The 20,372-nt window shown below is 35.8% G+C and overlaps 1 protein-coding gene across 1 annotated transcript in view; it reads right to left on the bottom strand.

The window, feature by feature from the left end:
• The window catches only part of UQCC1 (ubiquinol-cytochrome c reductase complex assembly factor 1), a 101,638-nt gene that overhangs the window by 65,069 nt on the left and 16,197 nt on the right, over nt 1-20,372 (bottom strand). The window contains exons 3-5 of the mRNA XM_004430479.3: nt 7,472-7,567; nt 6,420-6,527; nt 193-265 (exon numbers count right to left, since the gene is read on the bottom strand). Of these exons, the coding sequence (XP_004430536.1) occupies nt 193-265; nt 6,420-6,527; nt 7,472-7,567 (277 nt within the window). The remainder of the gene's footprint in view (nt 1-192; nt 266-6,419; nt 6,528-7,471; nt 7,568-20,372) is intronic.

Raw genomic sequence — 20,372 nt, 5'->3', positions numbered from 1 at the left:
TTTTCTGTATAGGGTTCTTTCGGTCTTTGTTTACTCTATTAAAAGAGAAAAATAAGCAGCTTTTATTACACACTTTGTGCAGGAAAAATTGTTTCACTAGTGACTTAAAAAAATCTATTCTACTAAGACACAATCATAAAAATGAAAAGTAGATTCATTTTCCTTTTCAAACTTTCAAAAACAGTAACTTACTTAGAAAGAATTCCTCGAAGTCAGTTTTCTCCACACAGCTAGTATACATGCGCAGGGCCGCAATCTTAATCTTCTAGACAAAGAGAATAAAACCAACTCAAGACATGACCAAGTGGATGTTCCAGTGCCATTACATGTAGGTCACAGAATCTTGTATTTCTTCAACTAGAAGGAAGGGTCCAAACCTGTCTCTAGGCAATTTAATAGCTAAACCAGCATAAATATTTCTTTCTTTTCTTAAAGCTAGCCATTCATACAGACTTCACACAATTTTCACATTTGAGGATTTTAGCATGCAAATGTCAAAAAAGTTTTTCAATATTTAAATGAAATCTCTCCTCTAATTCAAGCCCATTTCACCACTTTTGAGCTTCTAAATCACTATTCAGCATCATCCACATTAGCTCTTTACAATTTGAAAAAAACCCTTTATATCAAAAAATTACCCATTCTTTTGAACAAAATCAAACAAACAAACAAAAATTTCAATCTTTCAATCTTTCCTCAAAGGCACTACTATCTATTCTAAAATCTTTTTTTTCCCTTGGGCAAGGGGTCATTTTTTTCTATGTTTTCCCTACTTTTAGTTTGCTGATTAACAGAAGACTGTTTATAAATAAGGATTTCTAGTGAATGTAAAATACAGTAGAAAGATCAACCTTTTACTATTCCCTAAAGCTCTAAGAACTCTCTCAGACTCTTGATCTAAGTAGTGGCATTAATTTATTCACTGAGATGGACCACATCTTATATATTTTATTGTATGCACATTATTCCTTAATAAAAATAAACCTAAAAATAAAAAATAAGTTATTTTTAAGAGTTGAATTGTAGGTCTGAAGACAAACTTAGCACTAAGGGAACAGGTATTTCTAAGGACTTTCAAAATAATTCCTTAAGGATACAATTAAATAAATTAGTACATTAACAAAAGGCTTGTAGAATCTTATTTTTTCTTAAAATGACAGACTCAAAAATGCACAGACTAGGGCCGGCCCCGTGGCCTAGTGGTAAAGTTTGGCACACTCCACTTCAGTGGCCCGGGTTCAGTTCCCAGGTGCAGACCTACACCACTTATACGCGGCCATGCTATGGTGGCGACTCACATACAAAATATAGCAAGACTGGCACAGATGTTAGCTCAGGGCGAATATTCCTCAGGCAAAAAGAGAAAGATAGGGGGCTGGCCATATGGCATAGTGGTTAAGTTCGCACACTCCTCTTCGGCAGCCCGGGGTTCGCAGGTTCAGATCCCAGGTGTGGACCTACACACCACTTGTCAAGCCATGCTATGGCAGGAGTCCCACATAAAATACAGGAAGATGGGCACAGATGTTAGCTCAGGGCCAATCTTCCTCAGCAAAGAGAGGAGGATTGGCAGCAGATGTTAGCTCAGAGCTAATTTTCCTCAAAAAAAAAAAAAGAGGAAGATTGGCAACAGATGTTAGCTCAAGGCGAATATTCCTCAGAAAAAAAAAATGCACAGACTAAAAAAAAAGAAAAAGTTCAAATATGCACAGACTAAAAACAAAAAAAAAAGGACAGACTAAGAATGATATAGCAAATGAAGAAAAACCAATCTAGAATTTTACTAGAGCTATGTTTTTTAAGGTTCAAAGTCATCAAGGATATACTATATCCACTACTATATAACATTCATATTTCTCTACACTCACTGAGTCAAAACAACAGCATCTCTGATGGGCAGAAATACTCATAATAAACTAAGGAAGGATTATGTCTCTGATTGTAATTAAGATTTTTTTATTTGCTAATTTGAAGACTATTATTTTTTCAAGGCGTTTAGTCTAAAGCTTATATGGGGGAAATAGAACAAAACATAAAACAAGTGGAAATCAGATACATCTATACGGGGAGTAAATTAGCATTAGAAGCCCACATTTAAGAAAACCCATGGCAAGACGCTTAAAAAAGAAGAGCAAATTAAACCTAAAAGCAAGCAGAAGGAACAATATAATAAAGCTAAGAGCAGAAATCAATAAAATTGAAAACAGAAACACAGAAAATCAAAGAAGCCAAAGCTGGTTCTTTGGAATATCAATAAAATTGATAAACCTTTAGCAGGACTAATAAAGAAAAAACAGAGAAGATATAAATTAACAACATCAGGAATCAGAGAGGGGCCATCACTACCTATCCTAATAGGATACTAACAGGATAATAAGGGAACATAATAAACAATTTTAGCCCAATAAGTTTGATTACTTAAAGGAAATGGACAAATTCCTTGAAAGACACAAACTACCAAAGCTCACTAGAATAAATAAATAACATGAATAGTCTTGTATCTATTAAAGAAATGGGATCTGTGGTTAAAAATCTTCCCACAAAGAAAACTCCAGGCTCAATGGCATCACTACATAATTCTACCAAACATCTAATGAAATGATACCAAATCTACATAAACTTTTCCAGAAAACAAGAGAAAAGAACACTTTCCAGCTCATTCTATGAAGCCAACATTTCTCTGATGGCAAAACCAAAGTCATTAGAAGAAAACAAAACTATAGAACCACAGCCTTTATGAACACAGATGCAAAAATCCTTAAAATATTAACACATCAAACCCATCAATATTTAAAAAGGATAATATATCATGATCAAGTGAGATTTATCCCAAGAATGCAAAGTTGATTCAACATTCGCAAATCAATCAATGTAATTCACCATATCAGCAGGCTAAAAAAGAAACACCTGCAGTTCTTAGAGGTACTGAACACAGAACACATTTTGGGAAGCACTGGTCTGTACCCTCTCCAAACTAATGATATCCTAATGATCTCATGATCCTAATGCTTTGACCTTGATAGGCCTATCCCTATCCTTGAGACAGGGAGTTTCGGACATGTTAGCTCTTCACTTCATTTGACAAATAATTTATTGAGTACCTAACTAAGTGCCTGGCATTGATTTCATTGCTGGGAATACAGCAGTAAACAAAGCAGTCAAAAACTCCTGCTTTCATGGAGCTTATGGCCTAGTTCAACTACAGACATTTATAATTTTAAGTAAAACTCCTAATAGCCTATTTCTTGATTTTTTTTTTTAATCCTACAGTTTCCTTCAGAGTCTTATATATAGAGTCCTCTAGCTTTATAATTAATCACCCCGAAGAAAGGCAGACTTGGCTCCAAGGCTCAAATCTTTCCTTGAGAAGGAGGTCTTCCCCTACAACATGTTCATGAAGAAAGTATTCATTACAAATAATGAAGACCTCACCAGATTGGCCAGTATATTTATACAGTGCTCATACTGTGGCAATCAGGAGCATTTTATAGTTTCTCACTTTTCCTGCAGTGAAGCCAAGCCTTTATACTTGGGTGAGCCACTTTCCTGGACAAATCTCTAAAGCAACTCCCTTAAGACCATCACACAGGGACGGGAAATAACAACTTGGGGAAAGAACCTCTTCAAAATTCATGCCTTAATATAAGTTAAGGAGGTAGGTAGACTAAATTTCCACCTAGTCAATACAAATTATTCTGGTCCTCGGATGACTTCATGTTTACTTCATTCTAACTTTGGAAGTCTTCTTCAGTCTAATTGACTAAAATACAAGTACCTAAGACAGCTTTAGGAAGTGAAAATCAGCTCTCCCACCAGCTAATGCATTTTGTACCATCCCACAAGGTGAAAAACTAATCTAGTAAAAGGCTTGCACTAACAGCTATGTGCGAGTTGGAAGGGGCTTTGAAGTCATTTGAACCTTCAATTCTGTACTGGAATTCCTTCTACAGCATTCTTGATTCACAGTCAACCATCTGGGCTCCTGTTCAAATAAGTCCAATGACCTTGTGAGGCTTCCTATCCCACTGGAGGACAATTTTTGTTAGATTTTTGTTTTACTGAACTTAAATCTACTTCATGTAACATTCATTAAACATCATCTGCCCACTGGAATACCTCAGATTAAGTCTCTTCATTTTTATTACATCTGCCCTTCAAATATCTGAGAAGAACCTTCATGTCTTCTCCTTTCCAGGCTAAGCATCCCTATTTCCTTCAACCATTCTTCATTCAACATGGCTTCTGAAAGCTCCACAAGACTCACTACCACATCTGAATGCATTCCAGTTTGTCAGTGTCCTTCAGAACAGGAATAATTTTTTGGCCTAATGCTAATCTGGAAACAGCCTATTCTACGATATATGGCTGAATCTGGTAATGTTGTCCTTGCCTTATCTGATATTGCTCCATAAAGATAATGAAAAAGAATGCTTATTTCAGGATAGTCAAAAAGGTAAGGAAAAGCTATATTTAAATTCCTAAATACGAATCTAGAAGAAAAATGGAACTACGCATGAAAATATTACATAAAAAGATGGAGGAAAGATGGTTGATATTACTGATGTAGACTGACAAGCAAGCATTTTACTCTCTAACCAAAGACATCTGAAAACACAAAACTTAAAAGTATCTTGCCACTGCAATACAAGTGTCTAATCATAGATTTCTGAGTCAACATTTGCCGAAAAGGGCTCACAATCTTTCAAAATGGGAAGTTATACCTACATTTTCCCACCTAAATTATACTAGAATGTCACATTTTGATGTCTTGATATCACAAATTAAAAAATGAAGGTTATAGAAAGTAGACACTACTACATCACAAAAGATTTTTCAAATGCAAATATTAGGGACTTGGTTGAGGTCACAAAAGAACCAAGAAAAATCAGAGACTAACTTAAGCTAAAACAGTGAAGAAATTTTCTTTATGATTTAGTAATCCTCCAAATGGTAGCCAATTTTCCCTCTGGAATCATAAAAAAACAGACTAGACGAAGCATCTGGTAGCAACCAAGTGGAACCCAACCATCAAGAAACGAATAAAACAATAAATTTTCTTCTCTTCTCTTTCTCTCTCTCTGCTCTCATTTCCCTTTTCTTTAATTTCTAATTTTCAAACAAAACACATATTTTAAGTTTTTAAATCCAAATGCCATAATCACAACCATTTTTTTTCATAGGGGAAAAGATTCTGGTTAATAACATTACCAAATATACCAATGATTATCAATTGTCAAAGAATTAAGATGTAAAACAGATAACTTTAATGAATATAACTATATTTCTTTGATGATTAAGAAGCCACTTCATAACTTTAGGGTCTCAAGAACATCATTATTACCTAGTATATGTGTTATCTTCTATACTTTTCAAAGCCCCTTACAAACAAAATGCTTGAGGAATCACTGTTCACTTTTTAGAATTTATTTAAAAGAGAGATTATAGCAAGAAGTCTATATTTGCTGCAGAGAGAATTGTTAGGAAGAGAACCAGACATGATAAGAAGAAACTAAAAGTGGAAGTCTATAATAAAATTGAAATTCTAATTTGAATCCAACTTGTTAAAATGACATAACTGGCATTATTTGGTCATCTTGGGCAAAGCTATGATGTTTTCTAAAAAAGTCTTCCCTATTGCTTTGTGTTGGCTTGCTTTGATTAATATATAACTTATGACTGATTAGGCTTACCTAACACTCTGGCAACTTGGAAAAGCATTAAAAGGCACTTCTGCGATAATGATAGAGAGAAATGGTAGTACTAGAAGATAACTGAACTGAGCAAAGCTGAATGGCTAACGTTTTATTACTTTAATTGGTTAGAGGCATTGCTATAAAAACCCAGGGCAGGATGCACGTGATGCAGAGAGGACATTCATTCTTTTATAGCAGTTACTATATAACAGATAACGTGGTGGGCCAAGAGTTGACTAGGAATGATAAAACTAGCAAATATCCCTCCATAATAAGACTTACAATAAATCACAGGGTGCTTATTAGTAAAATTTTAAAGAAAGTCACTACAATGACCTAGTGAAAATCACTTATGAATATGGATTCATTGGAGAGTAATGTTTCCTTAACAATTCTGTCCATCAGAATAGTTGGCCCATCTAATTCCTTAGAACTCATCTATATGGCATATCATTTAGCAAGGCCTGGAAAGCCCAGTCTTATTGGCTTGCCTCTACTGAGATACTTCTAAGGAATCAGGTTAAGGGAGTAGAAAGAATATTTCAGCCCCACATGTTGCATAGCTCTGACTTGGAACAGTGGGTAGGGGGATGACAATACATTTTGAAGCTCTCAAAATAATGTATGAATTTCACAAAAGCAAAGCAGAAGCTTTAAAATTCTTCTATGAGGGGCAGAAAGCACAAAGCCCAAAAAGAAAAATAAGAAGAACTTAAAAGACTTTACCCATTTACTGTATTTCAAAGGTCCTGTGAATCCCATGGCTTCTATTATCTTCGTGAAGGCACCAACCTTCTCCTCAATAGGCTGTGGAGAATCTTTGGTAGCAGAAAGCTATTTAACCAAAAAGAAGGGGACCAAAATTAGTTGCAAAAAAATTTTTTAAAAAGAATGCTTTTGTTTCTCATTAGGTCTAAGGGTATTTTTTATTGCTTAGATTTTTTTGTTTTGTTTTCACATAGAATTCTTAATTCTCACTTTTCTAGGCATCTTATCACTCAGTGCAAACACATCTGGAACTCTATCTAATACAATGTCCTCCAAATTGCAGAGTAAGAAATACCCACCTCATTGACCATATGCCTATGAACCCATGTCTAGGAAATGATAGATTGTATGTATTAGAATAAAAGTCGTAGGGAAAAGAGTATTTTTAAAAGGAAATCTTGACCCCTATTTCCCAAAAAAACAATTCTGAGAAGAGGAATGTTCTCTGTTTATTGACATAACAGGAAAAGGAAAGAAAAATACTGTCTGAAAGCAGTCAAAAGTCATTTAAAACCATAATCAACCAAAGTAAGTACATTCTGAATAAATAACCCTTGCATTTTTTAGTATAACAAATTTTATTAATGACTACAGAAGATATGAATCTTGTAGTCTGCAAATATACTCCAAGGAAAACCTGTTGTAATGCTAAGCCTCTTCAAATGAAGGCAGGCTATATAACCAATAAGAAATTCTCCAAAATTTAACACTACTTTATTTTTAGAATATAAAAAATTCATAAAGACTTTTTTCTCTAAAGCATTTTCCAAGCAAGACAGTACAATGGAAGAAATACAGGACACAGGATCAGAAGTCTTAGGTTCAAATAGTCAGTTGGTCTGTCACTTACCATCCTTATGACCGTAGGCAAGTCACTTCACTTCCCTGGGCCTCAGCTTCTGCATTCAATAAAATTCTTTGCCTCATCTAGCTAACAATTTTGCTGAGATTCAAATAAGAACACCCTTGCGAAAGCACTCTATAAACACAGAAGCACTAGTAATTCTCACCTTATTTGTGGTGTGAAACTTCCTACTCAGCTGTATGTCTATTCCAGGAATCTGTTCTGATCTACCACATGCTAGGAACTGGCTCATCTGGGGCCACTGGAGGATTAAAAAAAAAGATGTAAGCAACACTAAGCACTCACTTGAGGGTTAATCTGAGCAGAGCAGCTTCAAAGTAAAGACTAGAAAATCTTTCCAACCTTGCTTAACCCAGTTCCTAGTGATCTGATCATCAAGAGGATCCAAGACAGCCACCTAGAATGGTGTCTGGTACATGGTACATGCTCAATAAATATCTGTTGAATACTTGAACAAATAAAAGGATTCAGCCCTGGAAACCTGGAACTAAATAAATCTGAGTCAACTCTAAAAACTAGAATTGCAATAAATACCTACTTAAACATTAGCAGTAGTGCAGTATACAAAAAAAAAAGACTTTAACGTCAGTCAATTTTAAGTTTAAAACGTGCTTCTGCCACTTACAAACTGGGAGGCCATGGGCAAGTGACTGAACCTCAGTTGTAGGGAGGATTAAAGGAGATAATATATGTAAAGCGCCTTTTGCAAAATAGATACTCAATAAATAGTAGAAGCTGCCATTATCACCATGATCATCAACAACATCATCATTGTTCAGATCAGAATTGCCTTCCTTTTATGTTTACATACTGTATTTGAAAGCATTTTGGCAATACAACAACCATTATTTACAATTGTTATGTGCCAGGTATTATGCTAAGTGCCTGACATATATTACCTTATTTAATCTTCACCATAACCCTTTTAGATTGGTATTATTATAATCAAGGCCAATAAACGTAGTTTTGAAAACAAATTCCAAAGGAAAAAAACTACATGCAAAAGATCCTCATCATAGCATTATTCACAAGAGTGAATATGGGGAAAAGGTCCAATAAGAAAGATTGTTAATTAAATTAAGGTACAGTCACTCAATGGAAAATCAGGTAACCACTGAGATTTTTTTTTTAAATAGGCTTTATTTTTTAAGCAGTTTTAGGTTCACAGCAAAACTGAGCAGAAAATACAGAGAGCTCTCTTATAGCTACTCCCACACACACAACATCCCCTACTATCACCATCCCCGAGCAGAGCGGTACATTTGCTACAATTGATGAACCTACACTGACACATCATTATCACTCAAAGTCCATAGTTTACATTAGAGATTATTATCTTTAGTAACATGAAAAAGCACTTATAACATGAATAAAATTATAGGTAAAAATGACCGCATATGCGCAAGTCTAGAAAGGAACACAGAAATGAAAGAGTTATTTTAAGTTAGCAGAATTATGAATAAGTTTAAGAATCTAGTTTCCAAACTCTCAGTAATGTTATAGTATCTTTACAATAAAAAGGGGTGCGGAGGGAGCAAGAGGAGGGTACCCCTTCAGTTCTGGTTTATTCCAAGAGAAGGGACACATGAAATGAAAATGACTTTTTCTGTAATTCTAATGAAGGAAAAATAGAATTTCTAATTGTGGAGAGTTACTATTTACTTTTCTTTCTAAACAAGGATATTAAAAGATTAGTCAGAATTTTTCTGGTCAGTTCCAAGAACACTTATGTTTAATTCATAGGTATCAAATAGACTCTGTAAAACACAGACTAAACACAGAACACCTCCCATTATATCACATACATCAATGTAATGATCCACCTAGAACACAAAGCACTTAAATGGGTTCAAAAAACACAACCAACAGCAGGTTCAAGGAGCTGTGCTTTGGAGTGAGTTCTCTTCTATTAGATTACATGATCTTTTTCTTCTCCCACAGCTCCAGGAGTAACTAATGGATTCCTTCTGTGATTGTCTCACCACCTACTTCACCTAGCTATTTCTGTCCTACCACTATCCATGAGGTAACATTTAACACCATATGGAACTACTGAAGTATCTAGGTGTCTAGTACCAAGGACAACAGCTAGTTTACCATACCTATACAAATCTATAAACACACACATTTACTTTTTTGTACTCCCATGCCCCCAAAAACAGATTCCCTTGACATTTAAAGACATCAGGTTTTCCTTTGTTTAAATTGAAAAGATATCAATAATTAACTTTTTGTAAAAGAGAAAAAATACCCTGAAATACTCAAAAGTCACTTTTTACAAGAGGCCTTCTCTGACCATTTTATCTAAAATAGTTTATCATCTCATTATTCTCTATCATAGCAGTAGCCTGTTCATTTCATTCACAGTACTTATTACAATGTACAATTACATATTTACATACTTGCTTATTTTCTATCACCACTACCAAAAAGATCCATGAGGGCAGGAACTAAATCTATTACCAGAATCAAGTACGGTGCGTTATACATGGAAAACATTCACATATTTTATGAACCAACAAACACAACCACCTGTACTGTTGTTTCTTATTACTTCCTTCCTGTCCTTATTCACACACATGCCATGCATACATGCTTCATTCATCCAACCTCTATTAAATGCCCATGATATGTCAGCCCTTATGTCAAGTTTAAGGATACAAACAGAATCCCTATCCTCAAGGAGCTCACAACCTTATGGAGAAAAGAAGACTTACTAGCAAGAACCAAAGAACTAAATATCACATTTTAAAATGCTTGAAGACCACCTACCACACAAAAAAAGTTGTTAGCAAGGATGTAGAGCAACTAGAACTCTCATACACTGCTGGTGGAAGTAAAATGGCATAATCACTTTGGAAAATTATTTGGTAGTATCTACTGAAGCTGAACATACACATGCACATCCTATAAGACTCAGCAATTCCATTTCTAAGTATATACCTCAACAGAAATGTATACATATGTTCACCAAAAAACATGTACAAGAATATTCACAGTAGCACTATTAATAAAAGCCCAAACTGGAAACAATCCAAATATCCAGTAATAGAAGAATAGATTAAAAAATCATGGTATAGCCATATTATAAAATACTATACAATAATGAGAATGAAAAAAACTATTCCTACACAAAGCAACATGGGTGAATTTCCAAAACAAAGTTGAACGAAAGCAGACAAACACAAGAGAGTACAAAACATGTCTAAAAGGCAAAACTACTCTGTGATGTTCAAAGTGAAGACCGTGATTAACTCTGGTTAGGGGCGGTGACTAGAAGGAGATCAAGGAGGCTTCTGGGGTTCTATTTCTTGACCTGGGTGCTGGTTATGTTTGCTTCATAATAATTCATTGATCTGTACACTTGTGATTTATGCCTTTTTCTGTATATTTATACTTCAATAAAATGTACAAAAATGCTTAAAGATATGAAATAGGCAGTGTAAACAATAGAAATTTGGAGATAGAAAAGAATGACCTAGAGTCATTGGAAAACACTTCAAAGAGAAGCCTTAAGAATGGGCAGGCAAGAGAATGTCAAGTTACGTACAAAGGAAACCCCATAAGGCTATCGGCTGACTTCTCTGCAGAAACCTTACAGGCTAGAAGAGAATGGCACGATATATTTAAAGTGCTAAAAGGAAAAAACTTACAGCCAAGAATACTCTACCCAGCAAGGTTATCATTTAAAATGGAAGGAGAGATCAAAATTTTCCCTGATAAGCAAAAATTAAAGGAGTTTGTCACCAAGAAACCAGTGCTACAAGAAATGTTAAAGGGACTGATTTAAGGGGAAAAGAGAAGACCACAAATAGGAAAAATTATCTATTTCCATGATTAGAACGTAATGGATACAAATGCACAACAAAGAGGTTAGATATGGTATCAAAAACATGAGGGAGGAGGGGAGTTAAAGAGTACAGCTTTCAGACAGAGGTCAAACTAAAGTGACCATCAATTCTGTATAGAAGAAAGGAACAGAGAAGGACTACTAAAACACTGAGGAAAAAAAAAAAGTTAAAAAATGGCAGTAAGTACATACTTATCAATAGCTACTTTAAACGTCAATGGACTAAATGCTCCAATTAAAAGGCATAGGGTGGCTGACTGGATAAAAAAACAAGACCCATATATATGCTGCATACAAGAGACACACTTCAGACCTAAAGACACTCACAAACTGAAAGTGAAGGGATGGAAAAAGATACTCCACGCAAATGGCAATGAAAAGAAAGCTGGGGTAGCAGTACTCATATCAGACAAAATAGACTTTAAAACAAAAACTGTAAAAAGAGACAAAGAAGGGCATTACATAATGATCAAGGGAACAATCCAACAAGAGGATATAACACTTGTAAATATCTACGCACCCAATGTAGGTGTACCTAAATATATAAAGCAATTATTAACAGACATAAAAACAGAAATAGACAGTAACACAATAATAGTAGGGGACTTTAACACTCCACTTACACCAACGGATAGATCATCCAAACAGAAGATCAATAAGGAAACATTGGCCTTAAACGACACACTAGAACAGATGGACCTAGTAGATATATACAGAGCATTCCATCCAAAAACCGAAGAATACACGTTCTTTTCAAAGGCACATGGAACATTCTCCAGGATTGATCACATATTAGGCCACAAAACAAGTCTCCATAAATTTAAGAAGATTGAAATAATACCAAGCATCTTTTCTGACCACAACGGTATGAAACTAGAAATCAACTATAGGAAGAAAATCAGAAAAGCCACAAATACGTGGAGATTAAACAAAATGCTACTGAACAACGACTGGGTTAACGAAGAAATCAAAGAAGAAATCAAAAAATACCTGGAGACAAATGAAAATGAAAATACGACATGCCAGAATTTATGGGATACAGCAAAAGCAGTTCTAAGAGGGAAGTTTATAGCGATACAGGCCTATCGCAACAAACAAGAAAAATCTCAAATAAACAATCTAACAATGCACCTGAAGGAACTGGAAAAAGAAGAACAACCAAAGCACAAAATCCGTAGAAGAAGGGAAATAATAAAAATCAGAGCAGAAATAAATGAAATAGAGACCAAAAACAATAGAAAAAATTAATAAAACCAAGAGCTGGTTCTTTGAAAAGATAAACAAAATTGACAAACCTTTAGCTAGACTCACCAAGAAAAAAAGAGAGAAGGCACAAATAAGTAAAATCAGAAATGAAAGAGGAGAGGTTACAACAGACACCCCAGAAATACAAAAGATTATAAGAGAATACTATGAAAAGCTATATGCCAACCAATTCGACAATCTGGAAGAAATGGATAAATTCTTAGAATCATACACCCTTCCAAAACTGGATCAAGAAGAAGTAGAGAATTTGAATAGACCAATCACCAGTAAGGAGATCGAAACAGTAATCACAAACCTCCCCAAAAATAAAAGTCCAGGACCAGACGGCTTCCCTGGTGAATTCTACCAAACATTCAAAGAAGACTTAATACCTATCCTTCTCAAACTCTTCCAAAAAATTGAGGAGGGGGGGAAGCTCCCTAACTCATTCTATGAAGCTGACATTACCCTGATACCAAAACCAGACAAGGACAACACAAAAAAAAGAAAATTACAGGCCAATATCACTGATGAACATTGACGCGAAAATCCTCAATAAAATACTAGCAAATCGCATACAACAATACGTTAAAAAGATTATACATCATGATCAAGTGGGATTTATTCCAGGGATGCAGGGATGGTTTAACATTCGCAAATCAATCAACGTAATACACCACATTAATAAAATGAAGAATAAAAATCACATGATCATCTCAATAGATGCAGAGAAAGCATTTGACAAGATACAGCATCCATTTATGATAAAAACTCTGAATAAAACTGGTATAGAAGGAAAGTACCTCAACATAATAAAGACCATATATGAGAAACCCACAGCTAATATCATCCTCAATGGTGAAAAACTGAAAGCCATCCCTCTAAGAACAGGAACCAGACAAGGATGCCCACTGTCACCACTCCTATTTAACATAGTACTGGAAGTCCTAGCCAGAGCAATCAGGCAAGAGAAAGAAATAAAAGGGATCCAAATTGGAAAGGAAGAAGTGAAACTGTCACTATTTGCAGACGACATGATTTTATATATAGAAAACCCCAAAGAATCCACCAGAAAACTTTTAGAAGTAATAAACGAATATGGTAAAGTTGCAGGATACAAAATCAACATACAAAAATCAGTTGCATTTCTACACACTAACAACGAAGTAGCAGAAAGAGAAATTAAGAATACCATCCCATTTACAATTGCAACAAAAAGAATAAAATACTTAGGAATAAACTTAACCAAAGAGGTGAAAGATCTGTACACCGAAAACTATAAAACATTTTTGAAAGAAATTGAAGACGACACAAAGAAATGGAAAGATATTCCGTGCTCTTGGATTGGAGGAATTAACATAGTTAAGATGTCCAGGGGCCGGCTCCGTGGCTTAGCGGTTAAGTGCGCGCGCTCTGATGCTGGCGGCCCGGGTTCGGATCCCGGGAGCGCCCCGAGGCACCACTTCTCTGTCCAACGCGAGGCCGAGTCCCACGTACAGCAACTAGAAGGATGTGAACCTATGACATACAACTATCTACTGGGGCTTTGGGGGGAAAAAACTGAATAAATAAAATCTTTAAAAAAAAAAAAAAAAAGATGTCCATACTTCCTAAAGCCATCTATAGATTCAATGCAATCCCTATCAAACTTCCAACAACATTTTTCACAGAAATAGAACAAAGAATCCTAAAATTTATATGGAACAACAAAAGACCCCGAATAGCTAAAGGAATCCTGAGAAAAAAGAACAAAGCTGGAGGTATCACACTCCCTGATTTCAAAATATACTACAAAGCTGTAGTAACCAAAACAGCGTGGTACTGGCACAAAAACAGACACACAGATCAATGGAATAGAATCGAAAGCCCAGAAATAAACCCACACATCTATGGACAGCTAATCTTTGACAAAGGAGCCAAGAACATACAATGGGGAAAAGAAAGTCTCTTCAACAAATGGTGTTGGGAAAACTGGATAGCCATATGCAAAAAAATGAAAGTAGACCCTTACCTTACACCATACACAAAAATTAACTCCAAATGGATTAAAGACTTGAATGTAAGACCTGAAACTGTGAAACTTCTAGAAGAAAACATAGGCAGTACGCTCTTTGACATCAGTCTTAGCAACATCTTCTCAAACACCACGTCTGACCGGGCAAGAGAAACAATAGAAAAAATAAACAAATGGGACTACATCAAACTAAAAAGCTTCTGCACAGCAAAGGAAACCATCAACAAAACGAAAAGACAACCTAACAATTGGGAGAAGATATTTGCAAACCATACTTCTGATAAGGGCTTAATCTCCAAAATATATAAAGAACTCATGCATCTTACCAACAAAAAAACTATCAACCCAATTAAAAAATGGGCAAAGGACCTGAACAGACATTTCTCCAAAGAAGATATACAGATGGCTAACAGACACATGAAAAGATGTTCAAAATCATTAACTATCAGGGAAATGCAAATCAAAACTACAATGAGATATCACCTCACGCCCGTCAGAATGGCTATAATTAACAAGACAGGAAACAACATGTGTTGGAGAGGATGTGGAGAGAAGGGAACTCTCATACACTGCTGGTGGGAGTGCAAACTGGTGCAGCCACTATGGAAAACAGTATGGAGATTCCTCAAAAAATCAAGGATAGAACTACCATATGATCCAGCCATCCCACTGCTGGGTATTTATCCAAAGAACTTGAAAACACCAATTTGTACAGGTACATGCACCCATGTGTTCATTGCAGCGTTATTCACAATAGCCAAGACTTGGAAGCAACCTAAGTGCCCATCAAGGGAGGAATGGATAAAGAAGCTGTGGTATATATACACAATGGAATACTATTCAGCCATAAGAAACGATGAAATCCAGCCATTTGTGACAACATGGATGGACATTGAGGGTATAATGCAAAGTGAAATAAGTCAGAGGGAGAAGGTCAAATACCGCATGATTTCCTTCATTAAGTAGTAGATAATAACAACAATAAACAAACACATAGGGACAGAGATTGGATTGGTGGTTACCAGAGGGGAAGGGGGGAGGGAGGAGGGTGAAAGGGATAATTCGGTACATGTGTGTGGTGATGGGTTGTAATTAGTATTTTGGTGGTGAACATGATGTAATCTATGCAGAAATAGAAGTACAGTGATGTACACCTGAAATTTTTACAATGTTATAAACCAATGTTACTGCAATAAACCAATGTTACTGCAAAAAAAAAAAAAAAAAAAGAAATGGGCAGGATAGAGAAGGTGAGTGAGAAGGCAGAACTGAAGAAGTATGGGGTAGTGGAAAGAAAAAAACTTGGGCAGAAGCTCTAGCTCTGCCTATCTCATAAATTTGTTTTGAGAACCAAATAAAATAATGTATGTGAAAGAGATGTGTAAACTACAATGCATAATATAAACCTAAGGACCTGTTCAAGACAACTCCAATGATAAACTCTTCTGCAAACAGCCCCCTATTAAAAGGAATACAGAAACTCACTCTTATTTTTTGCTTCCAAAAAGGTTCTGAAAGTGAAGAGGGAAGGGAGGAAAAGAAAGATAAGGAAACAGGAAAAAAAAGAAAAGAAGGGAAGAAGGGAAGGACTCAAGCAATTCTTGAATACCATGGTATATGTGTCTGGCCCTTTTAGCAAAACTATAAAGCCTCACGAGGGCACAGTCTATCTACCTTATACTTCTTCTATTTTCTGCCCCAAAACTCAACACCATTCTGGGCCTGGCGTTGACACTCAATAAAAACTAGATGGATTTTTTTTTTTTTTTTTTAAATAGAAGGACAATCTGGAGAAGGTCCAGAAAAGAACCACAGGAATGATCAAAGAGATGAATAAAAGGTCCTAGTGGAAAGGTTAAAATGAATTGAGGCTGTTTAGCTTGGAGAAAAAGCAATTGAAGAACTAAGGAGTAACTTAAAATAACAACACTTGAGCTAGAAGAAATCTCAGAGATCTTCTAAGTCCAACCTTTTCATTTCACAGATGAGGAAACTAAGACCCAGGGAGAGGTTGCAATTTTCTTAAGGTAGTTTTAGGACAAAAAAAATTTTTTAATCTCAATTTACACAGTGAGGAGAAAATGTACCCAAGTAGCAAGAACATAAATAGCAACAAAAATAGTAGTTACAAATTACTGAAGATCTCCTGTATGCCCAGCACCTGTATGCTTGATGTTATACTTATGTTTATCTCACAACCACCTTGCAAAGTAGATACTATTTTTTCCCATTTTAGAAATGAGGACACTAAGGCTCAAAGAAGTAAAGTTCATTAAGGAGTAGAACATATATTCGAAGCTACCTTCTCCCCCCTATATCAAGCTGCTTTCAAAAACCTGAGTAGAGTTCAGTAACATAGGCTCATGAACACTTAGCATCCAGATCTTGATTTCTAAATATTCTAAATACCATTCTCTGACAAAAGGAACTACAGGTCCTCAGAAAAATTGTTGAATCTAGGGCTAGAGCAAAGAAAATACAACATGAACCTGGAACATCTTGTGGTGCCAGGAAATAATGAAGTGTTCAAAAAATGACAAAGATATGTAGAAAGGAACTTGACGGAGCTCCCAAAAGTCAAACTTGGGAAAATTTGATCAATAAAATAAAAAACGAGAATAATGGACTATAACTCATAGAAGAAAATAAATATCCATAAGCTCATACTAATATAAATAAATAACTGAATAAATAAATAAATGGAAAAGAAGTGACAGCTCTTCCTTACAGTAGAATTCCGATCAATAAATGTTGTAGTAGGGGGCGGCCCCGTGGCTTAGCAGTTGAGTGCACGCGCTCTGCTACTGGCAGCCCAGGTTCAGATCTCAGGCGCGCACCGATGCACCGTTTGTCTGGCCATGCTGAGGCGGCGTCCCACATACAGCAACTAAAAAGATGTGCAACTATGACATACAACTATCTACTGGGGCTTTGGGGAAAAAAAAGGAGGAGGATTGGCAAAAGATGTTAGCTCAGAGCCGGTCTTCCTCAGCAAAAAGAGGAGGATTAGCATGGATGTTAGCTCAGGGCTGATCTTCCTCACACACACACACAAAAATAAAATAAAATAAAATAAATAAATGTTGTAGTAAAGATGGAAATAGAAAATCACCATTAGGCAAACACTACAGTAATAATTGTTGCAGTCAAGAACCATCAATAGAATTACCTTATGATGCAGCAATCCCACTTCTAGGTATATATCCAAAAGAATTCAAAGCAGGATCTTGAAGAGATATTTGCACACTTATGTTCACTGCAGCATTATACACAATAGCCAAGATGTGAAAGCAACACAAATGTCCATCGATAGATCAATGGATAAAGAAAATGTGGTGTATACATACAGTGAAATATTATGTAGCCTTAAAAAAGGAAATCCTGTCACATGCTATAACACAGATGAACCTGGAGGACATTATGCTAAGCGAAATTAAGTCACAAAAGGATAAATACCATACCTTTCCACTCATATGTAGTATCTAAAGTAGTCAAAATCAAAGAAAGAGAAAGTAGAAAGGTGGTTGCCAAGGGTGGTGGGGTGGATTAGTGTTTAATGGATATAGAGTTTCCGTTTTCCAAGAGCAAAAAGTTCTAGAGAACTGTTGTACAACAATGTGAATATACTTTTACACTGTTGAATTATATACTTAAAAACAGTTAAGGTGGTAACTTTAATGTTATGGGTTTTTTTACCAAATTTTTTTAAATAATTAATTAATTAATATTATATATCATAAAAAAAGAACAATGGATGGATGCAAAAAGCAGTGAGCAAAAGTATGATGGGAAACAGGATATCTGCACAGTCTCAAAGTATCTTCTCATAAGATACTTACTAATTACAAAGAGAAAAATAGTAACTTTATAGTAGGGGAACCTGACAGACACCAATTTAATAACCAAGAGATCAAAGTTAACATCATCAGTAATAAGACATACTGGCATCATGTATCCCCTGATATGATGCACTGAGAAGGGAACAACAGCACTTTGCCAAAAATGCATAACCTCAATCTAATTATAAGAAAATATTAGACAAACCCAAATTGAGGGACCAAAAAAAGGACATTAGTGAAAAAAACTGGTAAAATTGGAATAAGATGTGTAGATTCATTAACATTATTACATCAGTGTTAATCTCCTGGTTTCAATAATTGCACTATGGTTACATAAGATGTTAACATTAGAGGAAACTAGATGAAGGATATATGGGAACTCTACTATTTTTTCAATTTTTCTGTAAGTTTAAATTATTTCAAAATAAAAAATTTTTTTAAAAGTAGACTCATCAAAGCATGACAGAACTTCAAGAAATTACACCTGAAAGACAGAGATAAGAGTTTAATGTTCCTAGCTTTTTGAAAACAATAACACAACTACAGCTTTGGACATTACCTTAGAGATCATCTGATACTACCACTCAGCCAGTGAAAGATTCTTTTATGTCATGCCCTTAACACAGAACCACGGCCTGAATATTTCCAGTAGAAGTAAATTTACTATGTCACAATGCAGCCCACATGTTCCATTACACTACAATTCAAATTAACACAAAGTTCTTCCTCATTCTGAAGCAAATTTGCTTCCCTATCAGACAGGCATCTGAGGATGTCATTCTGAGGCAGAGGTTTCCAACTGGGGACCTCAAAGATGGGAAGACGTGCCAATGAGGTACAGTCAATATGACAAAATGTCCAGTTTATTTACACTGGCTAAAATTACATCTTGTCGGCATGAGATAAACTATCCTAAATTATTTACATGGATGCTTTGCTATAATGCTGTCCCAGAGCCTAACAGTACCCAATACATATCAGATGCTCAAGAAATGTTTATTGATTCAAAGAATGATGCACAAGTAAGAGATTCATATAATGAGCCCCCCCACACCATCTATGCACAGACAAATAACAAATTATTTAGAACTATATGATAAGTTATATTAACATTTTCTGGGGCTGGCCTGGTGGCATAGCGATCAAGTGGCTGAGCTCCACTTCGGCGGCCCAGGGTTCACAGGTTCAGATTCCACAGGCGGACCCATGCTCCACTTATCAAGCCATGCCGTGGCAGGTGTCCCACACATTAAGTAGAGGAAGATGGGCAAGGATGTTAGCCCAGAGCCAATCTTCCTCAGTAAAAAGAGGAGGATTGGCAATGGATGTTAGCTCAGGGCTAATCTTCCTCACCAAAAAAAAAAAAATTTCCAATGCACAAAGAGGAATAGAACATAACCCAAGTCTGAAAAGAAATAGCTGCATAACTACCCAAAGTAGATGCCTCTTCTGCACAGACATAGCCTTCATTCATTTAACATACTTTTAGTGCCTACTCTGTGCCACACTTAGTGAGAAGCCCAGGAAATACAGGGATAAACAAGACATGTCCTCAGAAGGCAAGGTTTACACACTAGTTGAAGGGAATTACTCTATATTTTAAATATTTTTATTACATTTATATAAATAAATTATATAATATATAATTATGCATATCAAAATAATTTTAATTCATCAAATATGAAAAAGAAAGTTAGGGCCAGCCTGGTGACTTAGTGGTTAAGTGCACGCGCTCCACTACTGGCGGCCCGGGTTCAGATCCCGGGCACGCAACGACGCACCGCATCTCCGGCCATGCTGAGGCCGCGTCCCACATACAGCAAATAGCAGGATGTGCAACTATGACATACAACTATCTATTGGGGCTTTGGGGAGAAAAAGGAGGAGGACTGGCAATAGATGTTAGCTCAGAGCCGGTCTTCCTCAGCAAAAAAAAGAGGAGGATTGGCATGGATGTTAGCTCAGGGCTGATCTTCCTCACAAAAAAAAACAAAGAAAAGAAAAAGAAAGTTAATGGCTAGAGAAGGAATTCATATAAATTGGTAAGAAAAATAAATTCCCAGTAGATAAATGGAGAAATAACATAAGCATAAGATTT

The sequence above is a fragment of the Ceratotherium simum genome, chromosome 21 (assembly GCF_057802395.1).
Source record: "Ceratotherium simum simum isolate JZ-2026a chromosome 21, ASM5780239v1, whole genome shotgun sequence".
Taxonomy (NCBI): Eukaryota; Metazoa; Chordata; class Mammalia; order Perissodactyla; family Rhinocerotidae; genus Ceratotherium; species Ceratotherium simum.
The sequence above is the reverse complement of the archived record's forward strand: the minus strand, read 5'-3'. Positions and strand labels throughout refer to the sequence as shown.